The sequence below is a fragment of the Coregonus lavaretus genome, assembly GCF_964263955.1.
Source record: "Coregonus lavaretus genome assembly, contig: HAP1_SCAFFOLD_447, whole genome shotgun sequence".
NCBI lineage: Eukaryota > Metazoa > Chordata > Actinopteri > Salmoniformes > Salmonidae > Coregonus > Coregonus lavaretus.
The window spans coordinates 193,788-214,212 of record NW_028160250.1 but is presented as its reverse complement, the minus strand read 5'-3'; the positions used below and the strand labels follow the sequence as shown (position 1 = coordinate 214,212).

At 42.6% G+C, this 20,425-nt stretch overlaps 2 protein-coding genes across 5 annotated transcripts in view; one reads left to right on the top strand and one right to left on the bottom strand.

The window, feature by feature from the left end:
• The window catches only part of LOC311121992 (lysine-specific histone demethylase 1A-like), a 42,487-nt gene extending 22,534 nt beyond the window's left edge, over positions 1 to 19,953 (top strand). For all 4 annotated transcript variants that reach the window (XM_084196420.1, XM_084196422.1, XM_084196419.1 and 1 more), the window contains 4 exons: positions 3,227 to 3,341; positions 7,807 to 7,934; positions 10,066 to 10,212; positions 18,669 to 19,953. In XM_084196420.1, the coding sequence (XP_084052546.1) occupies positions 3,227 to 3,341; positions 7,807 to 7,934; positions 10,066 to 10,212; positions 18,669 to 18,854 (576 nt within the window). In that variant the 3' untranslated portion in view covers positions 18,855 to 19,953. The remainder of the gene's footprint in view (positions 1 to 3,226; positions 3,342 to 7,806; positions 7,935 to 10,065; positions 10,213 to 18,668) is intronic.
• Positions 14,643 to 17,252, bottom strand: LOC311121987 (E3 SUMO-protein ligase ZBED1-like). The gene is made up of 3 exons (XM_084196414.1): positions 16,683 to 17,252; positions 15,563 to 16,191; positions 14,643 to 15,478 (listed from the first exon to the last, which is right to left on the bottom strand). Exons 1-3 carry the CDS (start codon positions 17,239 to 17,241, stop codon positions 15,086 to 15,088), a joined length of 1,581 nt encoding a protein of 526 aa, XP_084052540.1. The 5' UTR covers positions 17,242 to 17,252; the 3' UTR covers positions 14,643 to 15,085.
• Positions 19,954 to 20,425: the final 472 nt, after the last annotated feature.

Sequence of the window (20,425 nt, the reverse complement as noted above, 5' to 3'; positions counted from 1 at the left end):
AATTAACAGGTGTGCCTTCTTAAAAGTTAATTTGTGGAATTTCTTTCCTTAATGCATTTGAGCCAATCAGTTGTGTTGTGACAAGTTAGGGGGGGGGGGGGGGGTATACAGAAGACAGCCCTATTTGGTAAAAGACCAAGTCCATATTATGGCAAGAACAGCTCAAATCAGCAAAGAGAAACGACAGTCCATCATTACTTTAAGACATGAAGGTTAGTCAATACGGAACATTTCAAGAACTTTGAAAGTTTCTTCAAGTGCAGTCGCAAAAACCATCAAGCGCTATGATGAAACTGGCTCTCATGAGGACCACCACAGGAATGGAAGACCCAGAGTTACCGCTGCTGCAGAGGATACGTTCATTAGAGTTTCCAGCCTCAGAAATGGCAGCCCAAATAAATGCTTCACAGAGTTCAAGCAACAGACATCTCAACATCAACTGTTTAGAGGGGACTGTGTGAATCAGGCCTTCATGGTCGAATTGCTGCAAATAAACCACTACTAAAGGACACCAATAATAAGAAGAGACCTGCTTGGACCAAGAAACACGAGCAATGGACATTAGCCCGGTGGAAATTTGTCTTTTGGTCTGGAGTCCAAATTGGAGATTTTTGGTTCCAACTGCCGTATTTTTGTGAGACGCGGTGTGGGTGAACAGACGATCTCCGCATGTGTAGTTCCCACTGTAAAGCATGGAGGAGGTGTTATGGTGTGGGGGTGCTTTGCTGGTGACACTGTCTGTGATTTATTTAGAAATCAAGGCACACTTAACCAGCATGGCTACCACAGTATTCTGCAGCGATACGCCATCCCATCTGGTTTGGGCTTAGTGGGACTATCATTTGTTTTTCAACAGGACAATGACCCAACACACCTCCAGGCTGTGTAATGGCTATTTTACCAAGAAGGAGAGTGATGGAGTGCTGCATCAGATGACCTGGCCTCCACAATCCCCTGACCTCAACTAAATTGAGATGGTTTGGGATGAGTCTGACCGCAGAGTGAAGGAAAAGCAGCCAACAAGTGCTCAGCATATGTGGGAACTCCTTCAAGACTGTTGGAAAAGCATTCCAGGTGAAGCTGGTTGAGAGAATGCCAATAGTGTGCAAAGCTGTCATCAAGGCAAAGGGTGGCTATTTGAAGAATCTCAAATATAGAATATATTTTGATTTGTTTACTTTTTTGGTTACTACATGATTCCATATGTGTTATTTCATAGTTTTGATGTCTTCACTATTACTCTACAATGTAGAAAATAGTAAAAATAAAGAAAAACCCTTGAATGAGTAGGTGTGTCCAAACTTTTGACTGGTTCTGTATATACATACATACATACATACATACATACATACATACATACATACATACATACATACATACATACATACATACCAATATTTTCTTAAGCGCACTGGACTCCACGTGTATCGGCCAATCAATGAATCACTCCAGTCTTAATTCCAACCCTCAGATGTTCAGACTAACCCATCTTTCCCAGTACATTATCATTTTACTATTTCCTTTTGCAACACATCCTTCTATTTTACTGATTTCTTACGAGGGTCTTGAACCTCTATTTGTACCATTTCTACAGAGATTGCCCTACAAATAAACACTTTACCTAAGAGTATAATCATATTTCCCATTGATTATGGTTTTCCAGATCTCCTAACAGTACTGTTTGTAGGTCCATGTGAACACAAGACATTATGACTTAACAACCACTCCTTGCCCTGATGCCAAAAGCAGTACCAAAATAGATGATCTATTGATGATGATCCCTCATGGCAGTCTGCACAGGGCTGACTGTCCAAAGCCCCATATATTAAGCATTATTTTTGTGGTGAGAATTTTATATAATAGTTTAAATTGAAAAGAAAGGATCGATGCGTAAATTGTGGTTTTGTATAGCAGTTCATAAACCCGTTGCCATGGTATTGGGACATCAAAGAACTGTTCCCAACTGTCTTGAATTTGGTGCAGCATAGTTGTCAAACCTATAGACCCTAACTGAAATTGATATATTTTACGATTTATACAAGTCATTTTAAGCCATGGATGGTTTTTCATTGGAGGCAGACCACCAATTTATTCCTTTTGCTTTTGAGCAATTGCCTCTTCCATTTTTGTGCCAGAGCTGCGATGAGTTGGTTATACTTTTGTATTGAGCATACACATCTCCATACACCTTTTCAATTGCTTGTGTAACAATTTTACAGTCCTTATTTACAATGTCAGTCATAAACATGGTACCTCCCTTATACATTTTATTAGTACATTGGAGTTTAGCCATATTATTTGCGGTTTTATTTGTTCTGGCTTTTCTGGAGGATGAAATTTGGAATTGTAACCAACTCTGTATTGCTTCATTTATAAACAAGGACAAGGTTACCTCTCTCCCCAAAATAGCTATTTATCCTGCTTTATATCAACCCAGAGAGAGAGAGGGAGGGAGGTTGAGTTGGAAGGTGTGCGGGTGAGTGAGTGTTTTGGCAATCTGTTAGTAATCAGATCAGAGTCCTCCTCCACGCTCTCCCCTCTTTTTCTTCCTGAGCCCTGATGTGCATCATCTACTGCAGAGTTTCAATCTGCTAATTCGGCTGCAGCAGAAAATGCTGCATTATTATGCAATGAGAGCTGTTTGTGGTGCCTCGTGGCCACCAGAGGGAGCTCTGTCTCTGGATCACTTGAATGGAGCAACTGTTTCTAATGACAGCGTTTGTATATGAAAAGATTAATGTGCGTGAAATGGGTCTTAAACAACTTCTCACGAATATAGAACAGTCAGTTGGAACCATAGAGATTATATAATTCAGTTGCTTTTAATACTGTGGGTTGGAACGATGTTGAAATGCAGTTGCTCAGACTTCTCACATTTGGTCCGGTTCCAGCTTTCCCTCGGGTGTCTCTTATAAAACAGTTCAATTCTGATTCATCTGACACTTCTGGGTTCTTTTTGATTACTAGTGTCATCAGAAAGGCCTAGAGCACATAATTCCCCTTCCTCTGGCTCCCTGCTCCTACCTGTTCTGTTACCTCCCCACAGGGCATCAAACCAGGCTTATTGCCTAATTATTCACTTATATTCGACTCATTGCTCAACTCCAAACTTTGCCTGGGAAACTGTCCTGAATAGACTGACTAGACTCGGGTTGACTGGTATCTGTGTGGTTGTGGGGTGTATTGAGTCACTCATGCTGATGTTGTGTGTCCCTCCCGTCACCAGGTGGTGCTGTGCTTTGACCGTGTGTTCTGGGACCCCAGTGTGAACCTGTTTGGTCATGTGGGCAGTACTACAGCCAGCAGGGGAGAACTCTTCCTCTTCTGGAACCTCTACAAAGGTGAGTAGGGCTGGGCGATATGGGCAAAATATGTCACGGCCCCCCAAAAATATTAGACAGTATTTTCTGTTTTTGAATAATACAAGTTCGAAATGTGCTTTATGAGTTGTGCGTGACCCTAGGGTGGCATCAAATCAAATTGTATTTGTCACATACACGTGTTTAGCAGATGTTATAGCGGGTGTAGCAAAATGCTTGTGCTTCTAGCTCCGACAGTGCAGTAATATCTAACAATTACACAACATATACCCAATACACACAATAAAGTAAGGAATGGGATTTAAGAATATATACATATATGGACAAGCAATGACAGAGCGGCATGGACTAAGATACAGAAGAATATTATAGAATAGAATGCAGTATATACATATGAGATGAGTAGTGCAAGATATATAAACATTATTCAAGTGACTAGTGTTCCATTTCTTAAAGTGGCCAGTGATTTCAATAGGCAGCAGCAGCCTCTAATGTGCTAGTGATGGCTATTTAACAGTCTGATGGCCTTGAGATGGAAGCTGTTTTTCATTCTCTCGGTCCCAGCTTTGATGCACCTGTACTGACCTCGCCTTCTGGATGGTAGCGGGGTGAGCAGGCAGTGGCTCGGGTGGTTGATGTCCTTGATTATCTTCTTGGCCTTCCTGTGACATCGGGTGCTGTATGTGTCTTGGAGGGCGGGTAGTTTGCCCCCGGTAATGCTTTCGGCAGACCGCACCACCCTCTGGAGAGCCCTGCAGTTGTGGGCGGTGCAGTTGCCGTACCAGGCGGTGATACAGCCCGACAGGATGCTCTCAATTGTGCATCTGTAAAAGTTTGAGGGTTTTAGGTGATAAGCCAAATTTCTTCAGCCTCCTGAGGTTGAAGAGGCTCTGTTGCGCCTTCTTCACCACACCGTCTGCGTGGGTAGACCATTTCAGTTTGTCGGTGATGTGTACGCCAAGAAACTTGAAGTTTCCACCTTCTCCACTGCGGTCCCGTTGATGTGGATAAGGGGGGTGATTTCAATGGGTCTTTCCCACTGTTCAATTCAACCGTTCCCCCACAAAATTAAGCATTTTCATCAATTTTTGCATTTCCTGCACTCATTTGAGATAATTTCCACACTGCCACGTAGGGCTGCACGATATGGTCAAATAATCTAGGCCTTATTTTTAACTAAATGTTGCAATTGTGATTTGACTTGTGAATTAGAGCAAAACACTTGCGTGAACTGTTGGAATTATGGAAATTGAATGATTATTCAAATTCTATAGTTAGAATATAATAATGGGCACTTTGAATAGTGTTTGACATGACAACAAATGAAAATTCCAGGGAGGAGTTATTGTGACAGGGTAGGAACCGAAGTGTTGACAAGTGTTTCCTAGGGGACTCTCTAATCTATGGCTAAATTGAATGTTTTCTCTTAGCTACTTCATGTAGCTAACATAGTCTTGTTTTGCGTATTCCTCTTTGATTTAGAAGATACTGTTGCACAAACAACATGCAGATGTAGGACTACACCACCACTGGTATTATCAGGCTGTATAGCTAGTTACATTTGCTCTGACTCAGTCCATTTATTAGCTAGCTAGCGATTAGTATTAGCAATTAGCGGCTAACAAGGTTTAGGCCCAACTTACTAAGAAAATACAAACTAGCTGTTTGCAGATGTAAGAAACACAAACTAATAGTGTAATTATATTACGCTAGTGGATTTATATTAAGAAGTAAGTTGAAAACAGCATCGTTGTCATCAACATTGTTGCATGTGCTGCAATGACCATGCAGAGACTGAACAGGAGTCTCGTGCTCTAGGAACAACATGGAGGGAGAGCGGAGAGAGATGAATCAAGTAGCGAAGTAAACTATAAACATGGACGTTACACACGGCATATCACATTTAACAAACCAAACATTCAAATACCGTTATAGAAGGTAAAGTAAAAACCCAAACCGGTCCGTGCATCAACACCGGTATATTGTAAAATACGGTATACGGCCCAGCTCTAAAGATGAGCACAGTGAACCAGTCAATTCTCTCTGAACTGTGATGGGCCTAATTTGACTTTTTCTTTTGTTTTTAATAGTCTATCCTTTCATCTCCTTCATTGCACTGATCAGAAAGAACTGACCAGGTGAAAGCCAGCCTGATGATAAGCTTCCTCCACCATTTAGTTGTAAATTGTAACGTCTTCTCCCGTGCAGATAAAGGGGAGGAAACAGGGAGAGGATGGATTTAGAAGCAACTGAGTTAGAGACGTGGTGATATTTGGATGTAGTCACTCATTTTGACTTGGGACAGAATTTCCTTCTCTGAATGAACACGACTACATTTTCACAGTGGTGGAAAAAGTACTCAATTGTCATACTTGAGTAAATGTAAAGATATCTTAATAGAAAATGACTCATGTAAAAGAGAAAGTCACGCATTAAAATACTACTTGAGGTAAAGTATAAAAATATCTGGTTTTAAATATACACTACCATTCAAAAATTTGGGGTCACTTAGTAATGTCCTTGTTTTCGAAAGAAAAGCAATTTTTTGTCCATTAAAAGAACATCAAATTGATCAGAAATACAGTGTAGACATTGTTAATGTTGTAAATGGCTATTGTAGCTGGAAACTGCTGATTTGTAATGGAATATCTACATAGGCGTACAGAGGCCCATTATCAGCAACCATCAGTCCTGTGTTCCAATGGCACGTTGTGTTTGCTAATCCAAGTTTATCATTTTAAAAGGCTAATTGATCATTAGAAAACCCTTTTGCAATTATGTTAGCACAGCTGAAAACTGTTGTGCTGATTAAAGAAGCAATACAACTGGCCTTCTTGTGACTAGTTGAGTATATGGAGCATCAGCAATTGTGGGTTTGATTACAGGCTCAAAATGGCCAGAAATAACTTTCTTCTGAAACTCGTCAGTCTATTCTTGTTCTGAGAAATGAAGGCTATTCCTTTCGAGAAAATGCCAAGAAACTGAAGCACTCGTACAACGCTGTGTACTACTCCCTTCACAGAACAGCGCAAACTGTCTCTAACCAGAATAGAAAGAGGAGTGGGAGGCCCTGGTGCACAACTGAGCAAGATGAGAAACAGACGCCTCATAGGTCCTCAACTGGCAGCTTCATTAAATAGTACCCGCAAAACACCAGTCTCAACGTCAACAGTGAAGAGGCAACTCCGGGATGCTGACCTTCTAGGCAGAGTTGCAAAGAAAAAGCCATATCTCAGACTGGCCAATAAAAATAAAAGATTAAGATAGGCAAAAGAACACAGACACTGGACAGAGGAATATTGGAAAAAAGTTATGGACAGACAAATGTGTTTGGATCACAAAGAAGAACATTTGTGAGATGCAGACCAAATGAAAAGATGCTGGAGGAGTGCTTGATGCCATCTGTCAAGCATGGTGGAGGCAATGTGATGGTCTGGGGGTGCTTTGGTGGTGGTAAAGTGGGAGATTTGTACAGGGTAAAAGGGATCTTGAAGAAGGAAGGTAATCACTCCCATTTTGCAACGCCATGCCATACCCTGTGGACGGCGCTTGATTGGAGCCAACAAGGACAATGACCCAAAGCAAAGCACAGTCACCGGATCTCAACCCTATTGAGCTGTTGTGGGAGCAGCTTGACCGAATGGTACGTAGGAAGTGCCCATCAAGCCTATCCAACTTGTGGGAGGTGCTTCAGGAAGCATGGGGTGAAATCTCTTCAGATTACCTCAACAAATTGACAACTAGAATGCCAAAGGTCTGCAAGGCTGTAATTGCTGCAAATGGAGGATTCTTTGACGAAAGCAACGTTTGAAGGACACAATTATTATTTCAATTAAAACTAATTATTTCTAACCTTTTCAATGACTACATTTCCTATTCACTTTGCTATATTTCCTATTCAAACTAATTTCATGTATGTTTTCATGGAAAACAAGGACATTTAAGTGACCCCAAACTTTTGAACGGTAGTGTATTTAAGTACAGTGGTGGGAAAAGTACTTAATTGTCATACTTGAGTAAAAGTAAATGCCATATATCATATTCCATAGATTAAGCAAACCAGACGGCACAATTGTCTTGCTGCTTTCTTTACAGATAGCCAGGGGCACACTCCAACACTCAGACATCATTTACAAACGCAGTATTTGTGTTCAGTAAGTCCACCATAACAGAGGCAGTTGGGATGACAGAGCGTTACATTGATAAGTCCGTGAATTGGTACCATATTGCTGTCCTGCCTGAGCATTTGAAATGTAACGAGTACTTTTGGGTGTCTGGGAAAATGTATAAAGTACAGATTTTCTTTAGGAATGTAGGGGAGTAAAAGTTGTCCAAAATATAAATAGTAAAGTACAGATACCCCACAAAACGACTTAATTGGTACTTCAAAGTATTTTTACTTAGTTACTTTACACAACTGCATTTTCACATGCCTTTTTGACAGTGTTACTGCGAAATTGACCCATGTGTTTTTTCCCCCTCCCAGCCCCCATACTGCTGGCGCTGATGGCCGGAGAGGCGGCCGGCATCATGGAGAACATCAGCGACGACGTTATTGTTGGACGCTGCCTCGCCATCCTTAAAGGTATCTTCGGAAGCAGCGCAGTACCTCAGGTATGTGTGAATTTGCTTGTTTTGTACATAAAAATATGGCCGCCACCGGTCCTCCCATCACGGAACGTAGACTTGAATCGTAATATCCGTTCTAGTTATTTTATTTATATACACTGCTCAAAAAAATAAAGGGAACACTTAAACAACACAATGTAACTCCAAGTTAATCACACTTCTGTGAAATCAAACTGTCCACTTAGGAAGCAACACTGATTGACAATACATTTCACATGCTGTTGTGCAAATGGAATAGACAACAGGTGGAAATTATAGGCAATTAGCAAGACACCCCCAATAAAGGACTGGTTTTGCAGGTCGTGACCACAGACCACTTCTCAGTTCCTATGCTTCCTGGCTGATGTTTTGGTCACTTTTGAATGCTGGCGGTGCTTTCACTCTAGTGGTAGCATGAGACGGAGTCTACAACCCACACAAATGGCTCAGGTAGTGCAGCTCATCCAGGATGGCACATCAATGCGAGCTGTGGCAAGAAGGTTTGCTGTGTCTGTCAGCGTAGTGTCCAGAGCATGGAGGCGCTACCAGGAGACAGGCCAGTACATCAGGAGACGTGGAGGAGGCCGTAGGAGGGCAACAACCCAGCAGCAGGACTGCTACCTCCGCCTTTGTGCAAGGAGGAGCAGGAGGAGCACTGCCAGAGCCCTGCAAAATGACCTCCAGCAGGCCACAAATGTGCATGTGTCTGCTCAAACGGTCAGAAACAGACTCCATGAGGGTGGTATGAGGGCCCGACGTCCATAGGTGGGGGTTGTGCTTACAGCCCAACACCGTGCAGGACGTTTGGCATTTGCCAGAGAACACCAAGATTGGCAAATTCGCCACTGGCACCCTGTGCTCTTCACAGATGAAAGCAGGTTCACACTGAGCACGTGACAGTCTGGAGACGCCGTGGAGAACGTTCTGCTGCCTGCAACATCCTCCAGCATGACCGGTTTGGCGGTGGGTCAGTCATGGTGTGGGGTGGCATTTCTTTGGGGGGCCGCACAGCCCTCCATGTGCTCGCCAGAGGTAGCCTGACTGCCATTAGGTACCGAGATGAGATCCTCAGACCCCTTGTGAGACCATATGCTGGTGCGGTTGGCCCTGGGTTCCTCCTAATGCAAGACAATGCTAGACCTCATGTGGCTGGAGTGTGTCAGCAGTTCCTGCAAGAGGAAGGCATTGATGCTATGGACTGGCCCGCCCGTTCCCCAGACCTGAATCCAATTGAGCACATCTGGGACATCATGTCTCGCTCCATCCACCAACGCCACGTTGCTCCACAGACTGTCCAGGAGTTGGCGGATGCTTTAGTCCAGGTCTGGGAGGAGATCCCTCAGGAGACCATCCGCCACCTCATCAGGAGCATGCCCAGGCGTTGTAGGGAGGTCTAAGGCACTGCATCGCAGTGCTAACTGTGCCACTAGAGATCCTGGTTCGAATCCAGGCTCTGTCGCAGCCGGCCGCGACCGGGAGACTCATGGGCGGCGCACAATTGGCCCAGTGTCGTCCAGGGTAGGGGAGGGAATGGCCGGCAGGGATGTAGCTCAGTTGATAGAGCATGGTGTTTGCAACACCAGGGGTGTGGGTTCGATTCCCACGGGGGGGGCCAGTATAAAAAAAATGTATTCACTAACTGTAAGTCGCTCTGGATAAGAGCGTCTGCTAAATGACTAAAAATGTAAATGTAAATGTGAATACAGGCACGTGGAGGCCACACACACTACTGAGCCTCATTTTGACTTGTTTTAAGGACATTACATCAAAGTTGGATCAGCCTGTAGTGTGGTTTTCCACTTTAATTTTGAGGGTGACTCCAAATCCAGACCTCCATGGGTTGATACATTTGATTTCCATTGATAATTTTTGTGTGATTTTGTTGTCAGCACATTCAACTATGTAAAGAAAAAAGGATTTTAATAAGATTATTTCATTCATTCAGATCTAGGATGTGTTATTTTAGTGTTCCCTTTATTTTTTTGAGCTCCAACCACCAGTCAAATACATCATGAAAAACGTGTCATATGTAGTTATTCATGTTGGTTAGGGTTGGAACTGTTTAGTGTTTCCCAACCACGTTTACTGGAATCTAATATCGGCATGGAAACTCGCCGCTTTCTGTTTGTCACGGCAGCCCAAGGAAACGGTGGTGACTCGTTGGCGTGCCGACCCCTGGGCGCGGGGCTCCTACTCGTACGTGGCGGCCGGTTCCTCCGGTAACGACTATGACCTCATGGCCCAGCCCATCACACCTGGCCCTGCCATCCCCGGAGCGTCACAGGTAACCACTAACACATGGGACCACTAAGAAATACGATACATTGCGAGACAGTTTCCCAGATACAAATTAAGCCTAGTCCTGGGTCAATAAGTACGCTCAGTGGAAAACACATACACTACATACTACGCTGTACTACCCTATACCACTTTGTACTCTGCTTTGGGATTAAGGCTGTAAACACTACATACATAAAAATAGCTGCAAGCAGCAATGCTGGGGTTACGCTATGTGTCCACTGTGCCACGATCAGGGAAAATGTATCACTTTGCCCTAGGACGAGTTACTTCTGTAATGTTTACCACACTTGCCAAATATCAGAATTCAAAATCAAACTGATCATGAAATTAATTGCATGATCAGTTTGATTTTGAAGTATTTTTGACCATTTTCAATGATGCTGACGACTTTAAAAGTCTTATTCTCCAGAACCACTGGACCAATCGGCACCAAATTTGGCATATAGCATCTATGGATGCACATCTTCAAACGCAAAACTCTGGCTGAAACAATATGGCCGCTCTGAGCCAACATTGTTTTTTCCTGTCCGACAGCGCCACAATGTGGACGAACTCAACCATACTTTACAGGTTAGCTAGACTCATATCCTTGAGCATGTGTGCCAAATTCCATCACTCTGAGTCAGACAGATCAAGAGATATAGAAATGTGCTCGTTATTGCGCCACCGTGTGGTCGATCTGTATGTACTTGCATATGTTAAGTTTGCAGCATGTGTACCAAGTTTTATTACGATTCGAATATCCGTGACTGATTTATAGGCATATACAGTGGGGAGAACAAGTATTTGATACACTGCCGATTTTGCAGGTTTTCCTACTTACAAAGCATGTAGAGGTCTGTAATTTTTATCATAGGTACACTTCAACTGTGAGAGACGCAATCTAAAACAAAAATCCAGAAAATCACATTGTATGATTTTTAAGTAATTCATTTGCATTTTATTGCATAAGTATTTGATAAAGCATAACTTAATATTTGGTACAGAAACCTTTGTTTACAATTACAGAGATCATAAGTTTCCTGTAGGTCTTGACCAGGTTTGCACACACTGCAGCAGGGATTTTGGCCCACTCCTCCATACAGACCCTCTCCAGATCCTTCAGGTTTCGGGGCTGTCGCTGGGCAGTACGGACTTTCAGCTCCCTCCAAAGATTTTCTATTGGGTTCAGGTCTGGAGACTGGCTAGGCCACTCCAGGACCTTGAGATGCTTCTTACGGAGACACTCCTTACTTGCCCTGGCTGTGTGTTTCGGGTCGTTGTCATGCTGGAAGACCCAGCCACGACCCATCTTCAATGCTCTTACTGAGGGAAGGAGGTTGTTGGACAAGATCTCGCAATACATGGTCCCATCCATCCTCCCCTCAATACGGTGCAGTCGTCCTGTCCCCTTTGCAGAAAAGCATCCCCAAACAATGATGTTTCCACGTCCATGCTTCACGGTTGGGATGGTGTTCTTGGGGTTGTACTCATCCTTCTTCTTCCTCCAAACACGGCGAGTGGAGTTTAGACCAAAAAGCTCTATTTTTGTCTATCAGACCACATGACCTTCTCCCATTCCTCCTCTGGATCATCCAGATGGTCATTGGCAAACTTCAGACGGGCCTGGACATGCGCTGGCTTGAGCAGGGGGACCTTGCGTGCGCTGCAGGATTTTAATCCATGACGGCGTAGTGTGTTACTAATGGTTTTCTTTGAGACTGTGGTCCCAGCTCTCTTCAGGTCATTGACCAGGTCCTGCCGTGTAGTTCTGGGCTGATCCCTCACCTTCCTCATGATCATTGATGCCCCACGAGGGGAGATCTTGCATGGAGCCCCAGACCGAGGATGATTGACCGTCATCTTGAACTTCTTCCATTTTCTAATAATTGCACCAACAGTTGTTGCCTTCTCACCAAGCTGCTTGCCTATTGTCCTGTTGTCCTTGTGCAGGTCTACAATTTTATCCCTGATGTCCTTACACAGCTCTCTGGTCTTGGCCATTGTGGAAAGGTTGGAGTCTGTTTGATTGAGTGTGTGGACAGGTGTCTTTTATACAGGTAACGAGTTCAAACAGGTGCAGTTAATACAGGTAATGAGTGGAGAACAGGAGGGCTTCTTAAAGAAAAACTAACAGGTCTGTGAGAGCTGGAATTCTTACTGGTTGGTAGGTGATCAAATACTTATGTCATGCAATAAAATGCAAATTCATTACTTACAAATCATACAATGTGATTTTCTGGATTTTTTTAGATTCCGTCTCTCACAGTTGAAGTGTACCTATGATAAAAAGTACAGACCTCTACATGCTTTGTAAGTAGGAAAACCTGCAAAATCGGCAGTGTGTCAAATACTTGTTCTCCCCACTGTATGTGCGCTCCCATGTGAAATGTTTATTGGTCAATGTTGTTTTAGGGAAAGGGGATACCTAGTCAGTTGCACAACTGAAATGCATTCAACCGAAATGTGTCTTACGCATTTAACCCAACCCCTCTGAATCAGAGAGGTGCGGGAGATGCCTTAATCGACGTCCACGTCATAGGCGCCCGGGGAGCAGTTGTTGTTGGAGGTTAACTGCCTTGCTCAAGGGCAGAATGGCAGATTTTTCCACCTTGCCGGCTTGGGGATTCGAACCAGCAACCTTTTCGTTACTGGCCCAACGCTCTAAACCGCTAGGCTACCTGCCGCCCTAGTCTGGAAAATATTGCATTGAGAGACCTTTGTCCATAGATACCACATCAACTTTCGTGCAGATCGGTCATTTGGTGCCAGAATAATTTTTTTAAAGTGTTTATCACAAAATTCAAAATGGTGGAAAATCCATCATGGCGGACCTGAGGAATCGGTATTATAATAATAATAATAATGAACCAAAGGATTGACAGCCGTCCCATATAGATTGCAAAATAGTTGGGAAGAGATTTTTGACGTACCGATTCCATGGCATAGTGTTTATGAATTGATACGCAAAACGACGCCGGATTCAAAACTTTAAATTATTATATAAAATTCTTGCTACCAATAGAATGTTATTTATATGGGGGATACAATCTTCCCAGCTCTGCAGATTTTGCTGCGGAGAGACAGAATCATTAGATCATTTGTTTTGGTACTGTCCATTTGTAGCTTGTTTTTGGACACAGGTCCAGGAATGGCTAAAGGATTGCAATATTTACCTGGAGCTAACCCTGCAGATAGCACTACTGGGTGATCTGAAAAGTCATAGTCAATCGATCAATAATATAATAATACTTTTAGCAAAAATGTTTATTTTCAATTTATGATCTGTAGAAACAATGAGAATAGAAAGGTTCAGAACTTTTGTAAAACATCACAGTACAGTTGAAAAATATATGGCAAATAGAAATCCAATATGGATGGTGTTAAGAGATAGATGTGAGGTGTTGAATGGAGCTGAAGGATGGGACTAATAACAACAACTAATAACAACAAGAACTAATGTAAAGCATACTGTGTCCATAATACGTATATAGGTTATAGGTTGAGAGCTTTTGTGAAAGAGCACAGTTAGAAAAATATGGCATGTAGAAGCAAACCAGATGGACATCATGAAAATGATCGGAGGAAGTTCAGGAGTAAAAAGAAACAAAATATAATTATTGTAGAATTTGACTGTGTCCATAAAATGTATATAGTATGTATGGGCTGGAAGTAGAGGCCTAAGTGTTGTTGTTCACTAGTTTACTCCAATTGGGGAAGGGGTGGTGGGGTTGGAAAGTAATGAAGGGAAATATAATTTAAAAAAGGATGTGTGTGTGTACAGTGAGGGAAAAAAGTATTTGATCCCCTGCTGAAAAAAGTATTTGATCCCCTGCATGATCAAGTTTAATGGTAGGTTTATTTGAACAGTGAGAGACAGAATAACAACAAAAAAATCTTGGTGACTATGGTCCCAGCTGCCTTGAGATCATTGACAAGATCCTCCCGTGTAGTTCTGGGCTGATTCCTCACCGTTCTCATGATCATTGCAACTCCACGAGGTGAGATCTTGCATGGAGCCCCAGGCCGAGGGAGATTGACAGTTATTTTGTGTTTCTTCCATTTGCAAATAATCGCACCAACTGTTGTCACCTTCTCACCAAGCTGCTTGGCGATGGTCTTGTAGCCCATTCCAGTCTTGTGTAGGTCTACAATCTTGTCCCTGACATCAGTGGAGAGCTCTTTGGTCTTAGCCATGGTGGAGAGTTTGGAATCTGATTAAGGCTGAACGATTTTGGAAAATAATCTAATTGCGATTTTTTGCCCCCAATATTGCGATTGCGATTTAATATGCGATTTAATTTATTTATCCTTTTTCCCCTACAAAACATAATGAATGATTTAAATATGACCAACACAATAGTATATACATTTAGTGTGAAATGTTCTTTCCCATAGGCTGGGTCTATTTGTTAGAATTAAATTCAAACATGTATGACTTGAAATAAATGACATTTTTATTGAACTGCTCATTACAGAAACATCTGTGGCTTTGCCACTGTGCATTTAAATAATTTAAACAAAGGCATGAACTTTGTAAACACTGTGTGCAAAAGGTACAGTCTTAAGAAAAAAATAATTTTAAATTGTATGTATCTTACTGCTCCCAAGTCAGTAACATTTCACACAACTGAAACAAGGAATTTGCTTTGAAAATATTTTGTAAAATCAAAGTAAATAAAGTTATAAATAAAAAATGAGAAATGCACTTTTAATTTAGACAAACTATTTTTTATAAACGATTTGAATATTATAATATAAAATAGATGAGCCTCACTTATCTCAAGTACACAACAATAACACACCACACAGACTAAAGTTCACTACGAGTATGGCACTGCCAGCCATACTTATCCAACAGTTCTGTTCTCAGTGGCTCACAGGTTTTTTGCTAAGAAAACCAGAATATTGACTTTTTCTGGCTTCAAGGCTGAGCGAGTGCAAGTCACAATATTCCCTCCTGTGCTAAAAAGACGCTCTGAGGGAGCGCTTGTAGCAGGTACACAAAGATACTTGCGTGCCATGGTGCACAACTGTGGGTAGCTGATCTTGTGCACCCTCCACCAAGCCAATGGATCATCTTCTCCATCAATGGTAGGAGTCATCAGGTAATTGTTTATCTCTGCCTCTGCGACATCTTCAAGATTTACAGGCAAAGAAGGAGAGGCTGAACTGGTCTTGAAAAAACTGCCAAGAGACCTCTTCGTCTTTTCCCCCAAGGACTGTGCACTTTGAGGCATCTGAACAGTTTCAGTACGAGACCTCTTCTCCTATTAGATGAAAACAACAGCCATTAGTTTTCCAGTTAGATTTTACAGAAAATTTTTGTTTTTGTGAAATACATAATTATTTACCCAATGATATGTACGTTGTGCCAAGTCTACTATCTCTGTCTTCAGACGAGTCTTGATAGCAGGGATGTTGTCTGTACTGATGTACTGTATTTTGAACCTAGGGTCCAGGAAACAGGCAACATCCAAAAGCTCCTGGATGTTTGGGTCTCCATATTTGTTATTGAGGTATGCTAGGACTTTGGTTTTTATTGATTTAGTCAGGTCAGTGTCCTCAGCATCTTCAGCCAGGACTGATGTGGCAAAAAGGTGGAGAACTGGCTTGAGGTAGGAGATGCTTACATACTCCTCTCCAGAAAGAGCATCAGTAAACTCCAGTAGAGGATGCAGTGCCTTGTGAATCGACTCCAACACGTCAATATCCTGCCAGGTTGGGATAAGGGAGCGTGCATATCGATCTCCAGACAATACCTGAGAAATGGCTTTGGCCTGTTCAAGCACTCTGGCAATCATCATTTCTTTAGAACCCCATCTTGTTGGGCACTCCGTTATGAGGTTGTGCTCAGGGAGTTTGAGCTCTCTCTGTGCCTCCGTCAGGGCTGCTTTCTTCTTCCAACTGTGGGAAAAGTGCCCCACCAGCTTCCTGCACAGTGCTGTTGCCCTTGACACTCTGTCATCTTTGAGTGCATTTTCTAAAAGAAAAAAAAGTAGTGTATTACACACAATTTGAGTTTTGATACAAGGCTCTCACTATTACACACTCAAATTAGCTGTAATTCTGAAATACACACATCCACAACACATCCTCTCTCTCTCTCTCAATTCAAAGGGTCTTTATTTGCATGTCAATTCTCTCTCTCTTTCTCTCTCTCTCTCTCTCATAAACACTAAAAAAACATGTAAAAAACAAAAACAAGAAAAGAAAAAAAATGCAGGTGGGCATTCCACCACAGACAGACATATGATATAAGCAAGTAAAATGAATTTACATATTAGAAAAGGAGTGGAAGTATGAATTTATTTAATCCCATCCGATTTATATAATATCATTTATATATATTTGTATATTCAGCTTTACTAATCGACGCATCTCTCTCTCTCGCACTCGCGCACACACACACACACACACACACACAAACACACACACACACACACACACACACACACACACACGATAACTTACCAATGGCAAGATGTAATCTGTGGCCAAAACATTGGAGCCTCGTCCATTCATTAAGCCGCGCAGCAAGCACCATATTCGACGCGTTGTCCGTCGTGATGCAGACGTGATTCTCCTCGTGGAGATCCCAGCTGACAAGCCCTTCTCTCAGGCCGGCTGCAATATTTTCCCCTGTGTGATCGTCTGGGAAGTAGGTAGTTTGTAGGCAGCGAGCTCGGAGGTTGAAATCTTCATCAATAAAATGGACTGTAAGACTCTGGTACGGCTCAGCTGTGCGGCTTGACCACATATCAGTAGTGCTAGCAAAAAACTCCACCGTTTTAAGTTCCGCGGCGACTTTCTCTTTGCACTTTTTGTACAGCTCCGGTATGGCAGTCTGACTGAAGTATGTGCGGGAGGGTATACTGTAACGTTTATCAAGCGTATGTATTAATGCCATGAACCCAGGCTTGGTCACCGTGCTGAGAGGCATCATATCTTTGGCTATGAACTCGGTTATTGTCCGAGTGATTTCTCCGTGCCGTTTTGAATTACGTTCATACGGAGTGACACTTTCGAACATTTCTGTCAGTGATCCCTGTCTTGAGGTATTTGGCTTGTCTCGCGCACTGATGCTCGGCATTTTGGTCATACAACTGTCATGCATTGATTTGTGGTATTTTTTTAAGTGCTGAAACAGGTTTGTAGTGTTACCCCGTGAAGTAGCAATCGGAGCACGGCATGCTCTGCACAACACCTGACGCTGCTCAGCATCTTCTTTTTTAAAACCAAAATAGTTCCACACCACCGACGTGCTGTTCCTCTTCGATATTAAAGTATCAGCTGTGTCAGTTTCTGACTGTTCCGTCGAGCAAGAGGCCATTGCGCTGGACAGCATGAAAAGTCGCGTCACGTGACCACCTCAAATCGCGCACGTTGCGATTAGAAAATCGCGTTCAGTCAAATCGCGATATTATCGCGAATGCAATTAATCGTTCAGCCCTAAATCTGATTGATGATTGCTTCTGTGGACAGGTATCTTTTATACAGGGAACGAGCTGAGATTAGGAGCACTCCCTTTAAGAGTGTGCTCCTAATCTCAGCTCTTTACCTGTATAAAAGACACCTGGGAGCCAGAAATCTTTCTGATTGAGAGGGGGTGAAATACTTATTTCCCGCATTAAAATGCCAATCAATTTATAACATTTTTTACATGCATTTTTCTGGATTTTTTTGGTTGTTATTCTGTCTCACTGTTCATATAAACCTACAGACTGATCATTTCTTTGTCAGTGGGCAAATTTACAAAATCTGCAGGGGATCAAATACTTTTCCCTCACTGTATGTATGTATATATATATATATATATATATATATATATATATATATATATTTGCGAGTGAAAAAAACATATGGGGGATTGGAAGTGATGCAGACAATTACATTGATGGAAGTTACAATCTATCTGAAATAGTAAAGCTGATCTACCCCCTAAAAATAAAAAATAAAAATAAATATATATATAATGAACCAGAACAAAAGCAATAGGGTTTCACCTATTAACATATTCCACTACTTTTTCTGTACTCTACTGGCATCCCACTTTTGATTGGTGTGCAGTGAATGGAGTGGTAAAGGCCCTAAGCATGTTGTCTTTATTCATAAAGAGTGTAAAGCCCCCATCTATTAAATCATCAGAATCCCCCCATCGCTCTAAGCCAATGAGAATACTGTAATTTATCACACGCCAGAAAGCTGTTCTGCGTGTTTTTATTTTAAAAAAAAACATTTGCCCGATCTCATTCACGAAACGACCAGAGCATGTTCGCAAATCTCATCCTCCTTAGCCAACCCACATTTATTGGACTAAACCGAGTCGTTCCCGAGATGTTTTAGGGTCGTTTTGATGTTGAAACACTGATTAATGGGAACAGTCATATTTCTGTGTTGGCTGATGAGTTTGTCGTTTTGATGTTTGTCATTTCTTTCTTTCCCCCCTTTCCTTCGCAGCCCGTCCCACGTCTGTTCTTCGCCGGCGAGCACACTATCCGGAACTACCCGGCCACGGTGCACGGCGCTTTGCTCAGCGGCCTGCGAGAGGCGGGACGCATCGCAGACCAGTTCCTGGGTGCCATGTACACCCTCCCCCGACAGGCCACGCCCACCGCCGCCCCTCAGCCCTCCCCCAGCGTCTAGAACCCTGCCCCTTTATAACAATGTCCTTCCATGTTCAAGTGATGTCAGTGACTCCTAACTAAGATGTAAACAATGTGCCTGTCATTTTGTGTTAATGTTTAACCACAATTCGATGTTACTGGGCAAACAAACAGTGGAACTACCACTGTACATTCCCAAAGGACCGAGCCAGCACCAGTCATGTCTCTGGCACATCTCTTATCCTGTATCGTTCCCTCTCATCCACCTCATAACTCAGTCAATGCAGTCCTCATAGCTGATGCACTTAGGTGGAACCTGCAATGGAACTCTCAGCTGGTTTAGTGTTCCTTCCATTGCCGCTAGTTAACCATAGTGCTGTTTGAGCAGGCTAGGCCCATGCTAGGATCTGGTTGTTGAAGGTAAAGAAAGCCTCTTTGGAAGGACAGATCTAGTTCTGGTTCCCACTTCCCAGTCTTATTCCAGTAGGATGACACTACATTAGGTGTCATGGCCATCCCCGTTCCACTTCTTCGTCACCCAGCCCGGGACTTGAACCAGCAACCTTCCTGTTACTGGTCCACCTCCTCTGGGCTATCTAGCATTAAATGGATGGAGGGGCTGAAGAGAAAGACCAGCAGCCAATGGAATCCAGAAAAACAGACAATGAGCCACAGAGGACAGCCAATCACGCGCTGCTCCCTCCAACCCTAACGTACTGTACCGGGTAGGTCTGCTAGCCAGCATCAACACCGTAGCACTGTTTCACTCCCATTGAAACATGTTGTGTTTTTCTATTAAAAGTATGCTAGCTGCTGCGATGTTGTAGCCTACAAGTGCATTGTATTGATTGTTTTAAGGCTAATGTCGCTAATGTTAGTTGTATGCCTGCTACTGAATAGGACCTGTACCATGTAGGGTATGATGCATAGAAGAGTAGTGGATGAAAAATAGCAGTTTGTATTAAAATGCAAAAGGATAGATACTATGATTATGTTGAGAGAAAAAAATCCAGTTAATGTTTTTGTTACTTATTGTTTTTAGCAGCTTGTTTTGAAGTGTATTTTGTCAGCATTGCATACCTTTTTGATATGTTTTCAACATTTGGGTATAAAAATCAAATAAATGCATCTTGTGTCCCAAAAAATGTTTCTTATTGAACAGGTTCAGATAGTCCCTACCTGTTTCACTTCTTCCATTTCATGCCTAGTGAACACAACACAGGCAGTTATGAGTGGCGAAGATGGTCAATGCTTTCTGACAAGTGTCCACACACAGAGGGTGCGTCCCAACAATCTCCTGAAGTGTACACTCTTTCACTACTTCCAAAGATGATTAAATTGACAAGCTAGCCGAGTGACTGCTCTAACCATGGAAATACATGTCCTCAATGATTGAAGGAAGGCGAGAGCAGGTGGGACCATTCTAGCCAATGAGAGGGCAGATACGTGTGTGAACAACAGGCACAACTAAGTTGCCAGAATTACATTTTAGTCATTTAGCAGATGCTCTTATCCAGAGCGACTTACAGTTAGTGAATACATTTTTTTTATACTGGCCCCCCCCGTGGGAATCGAACCCACAACCCTGGTGTTGCAAACGCCATGCTCTAT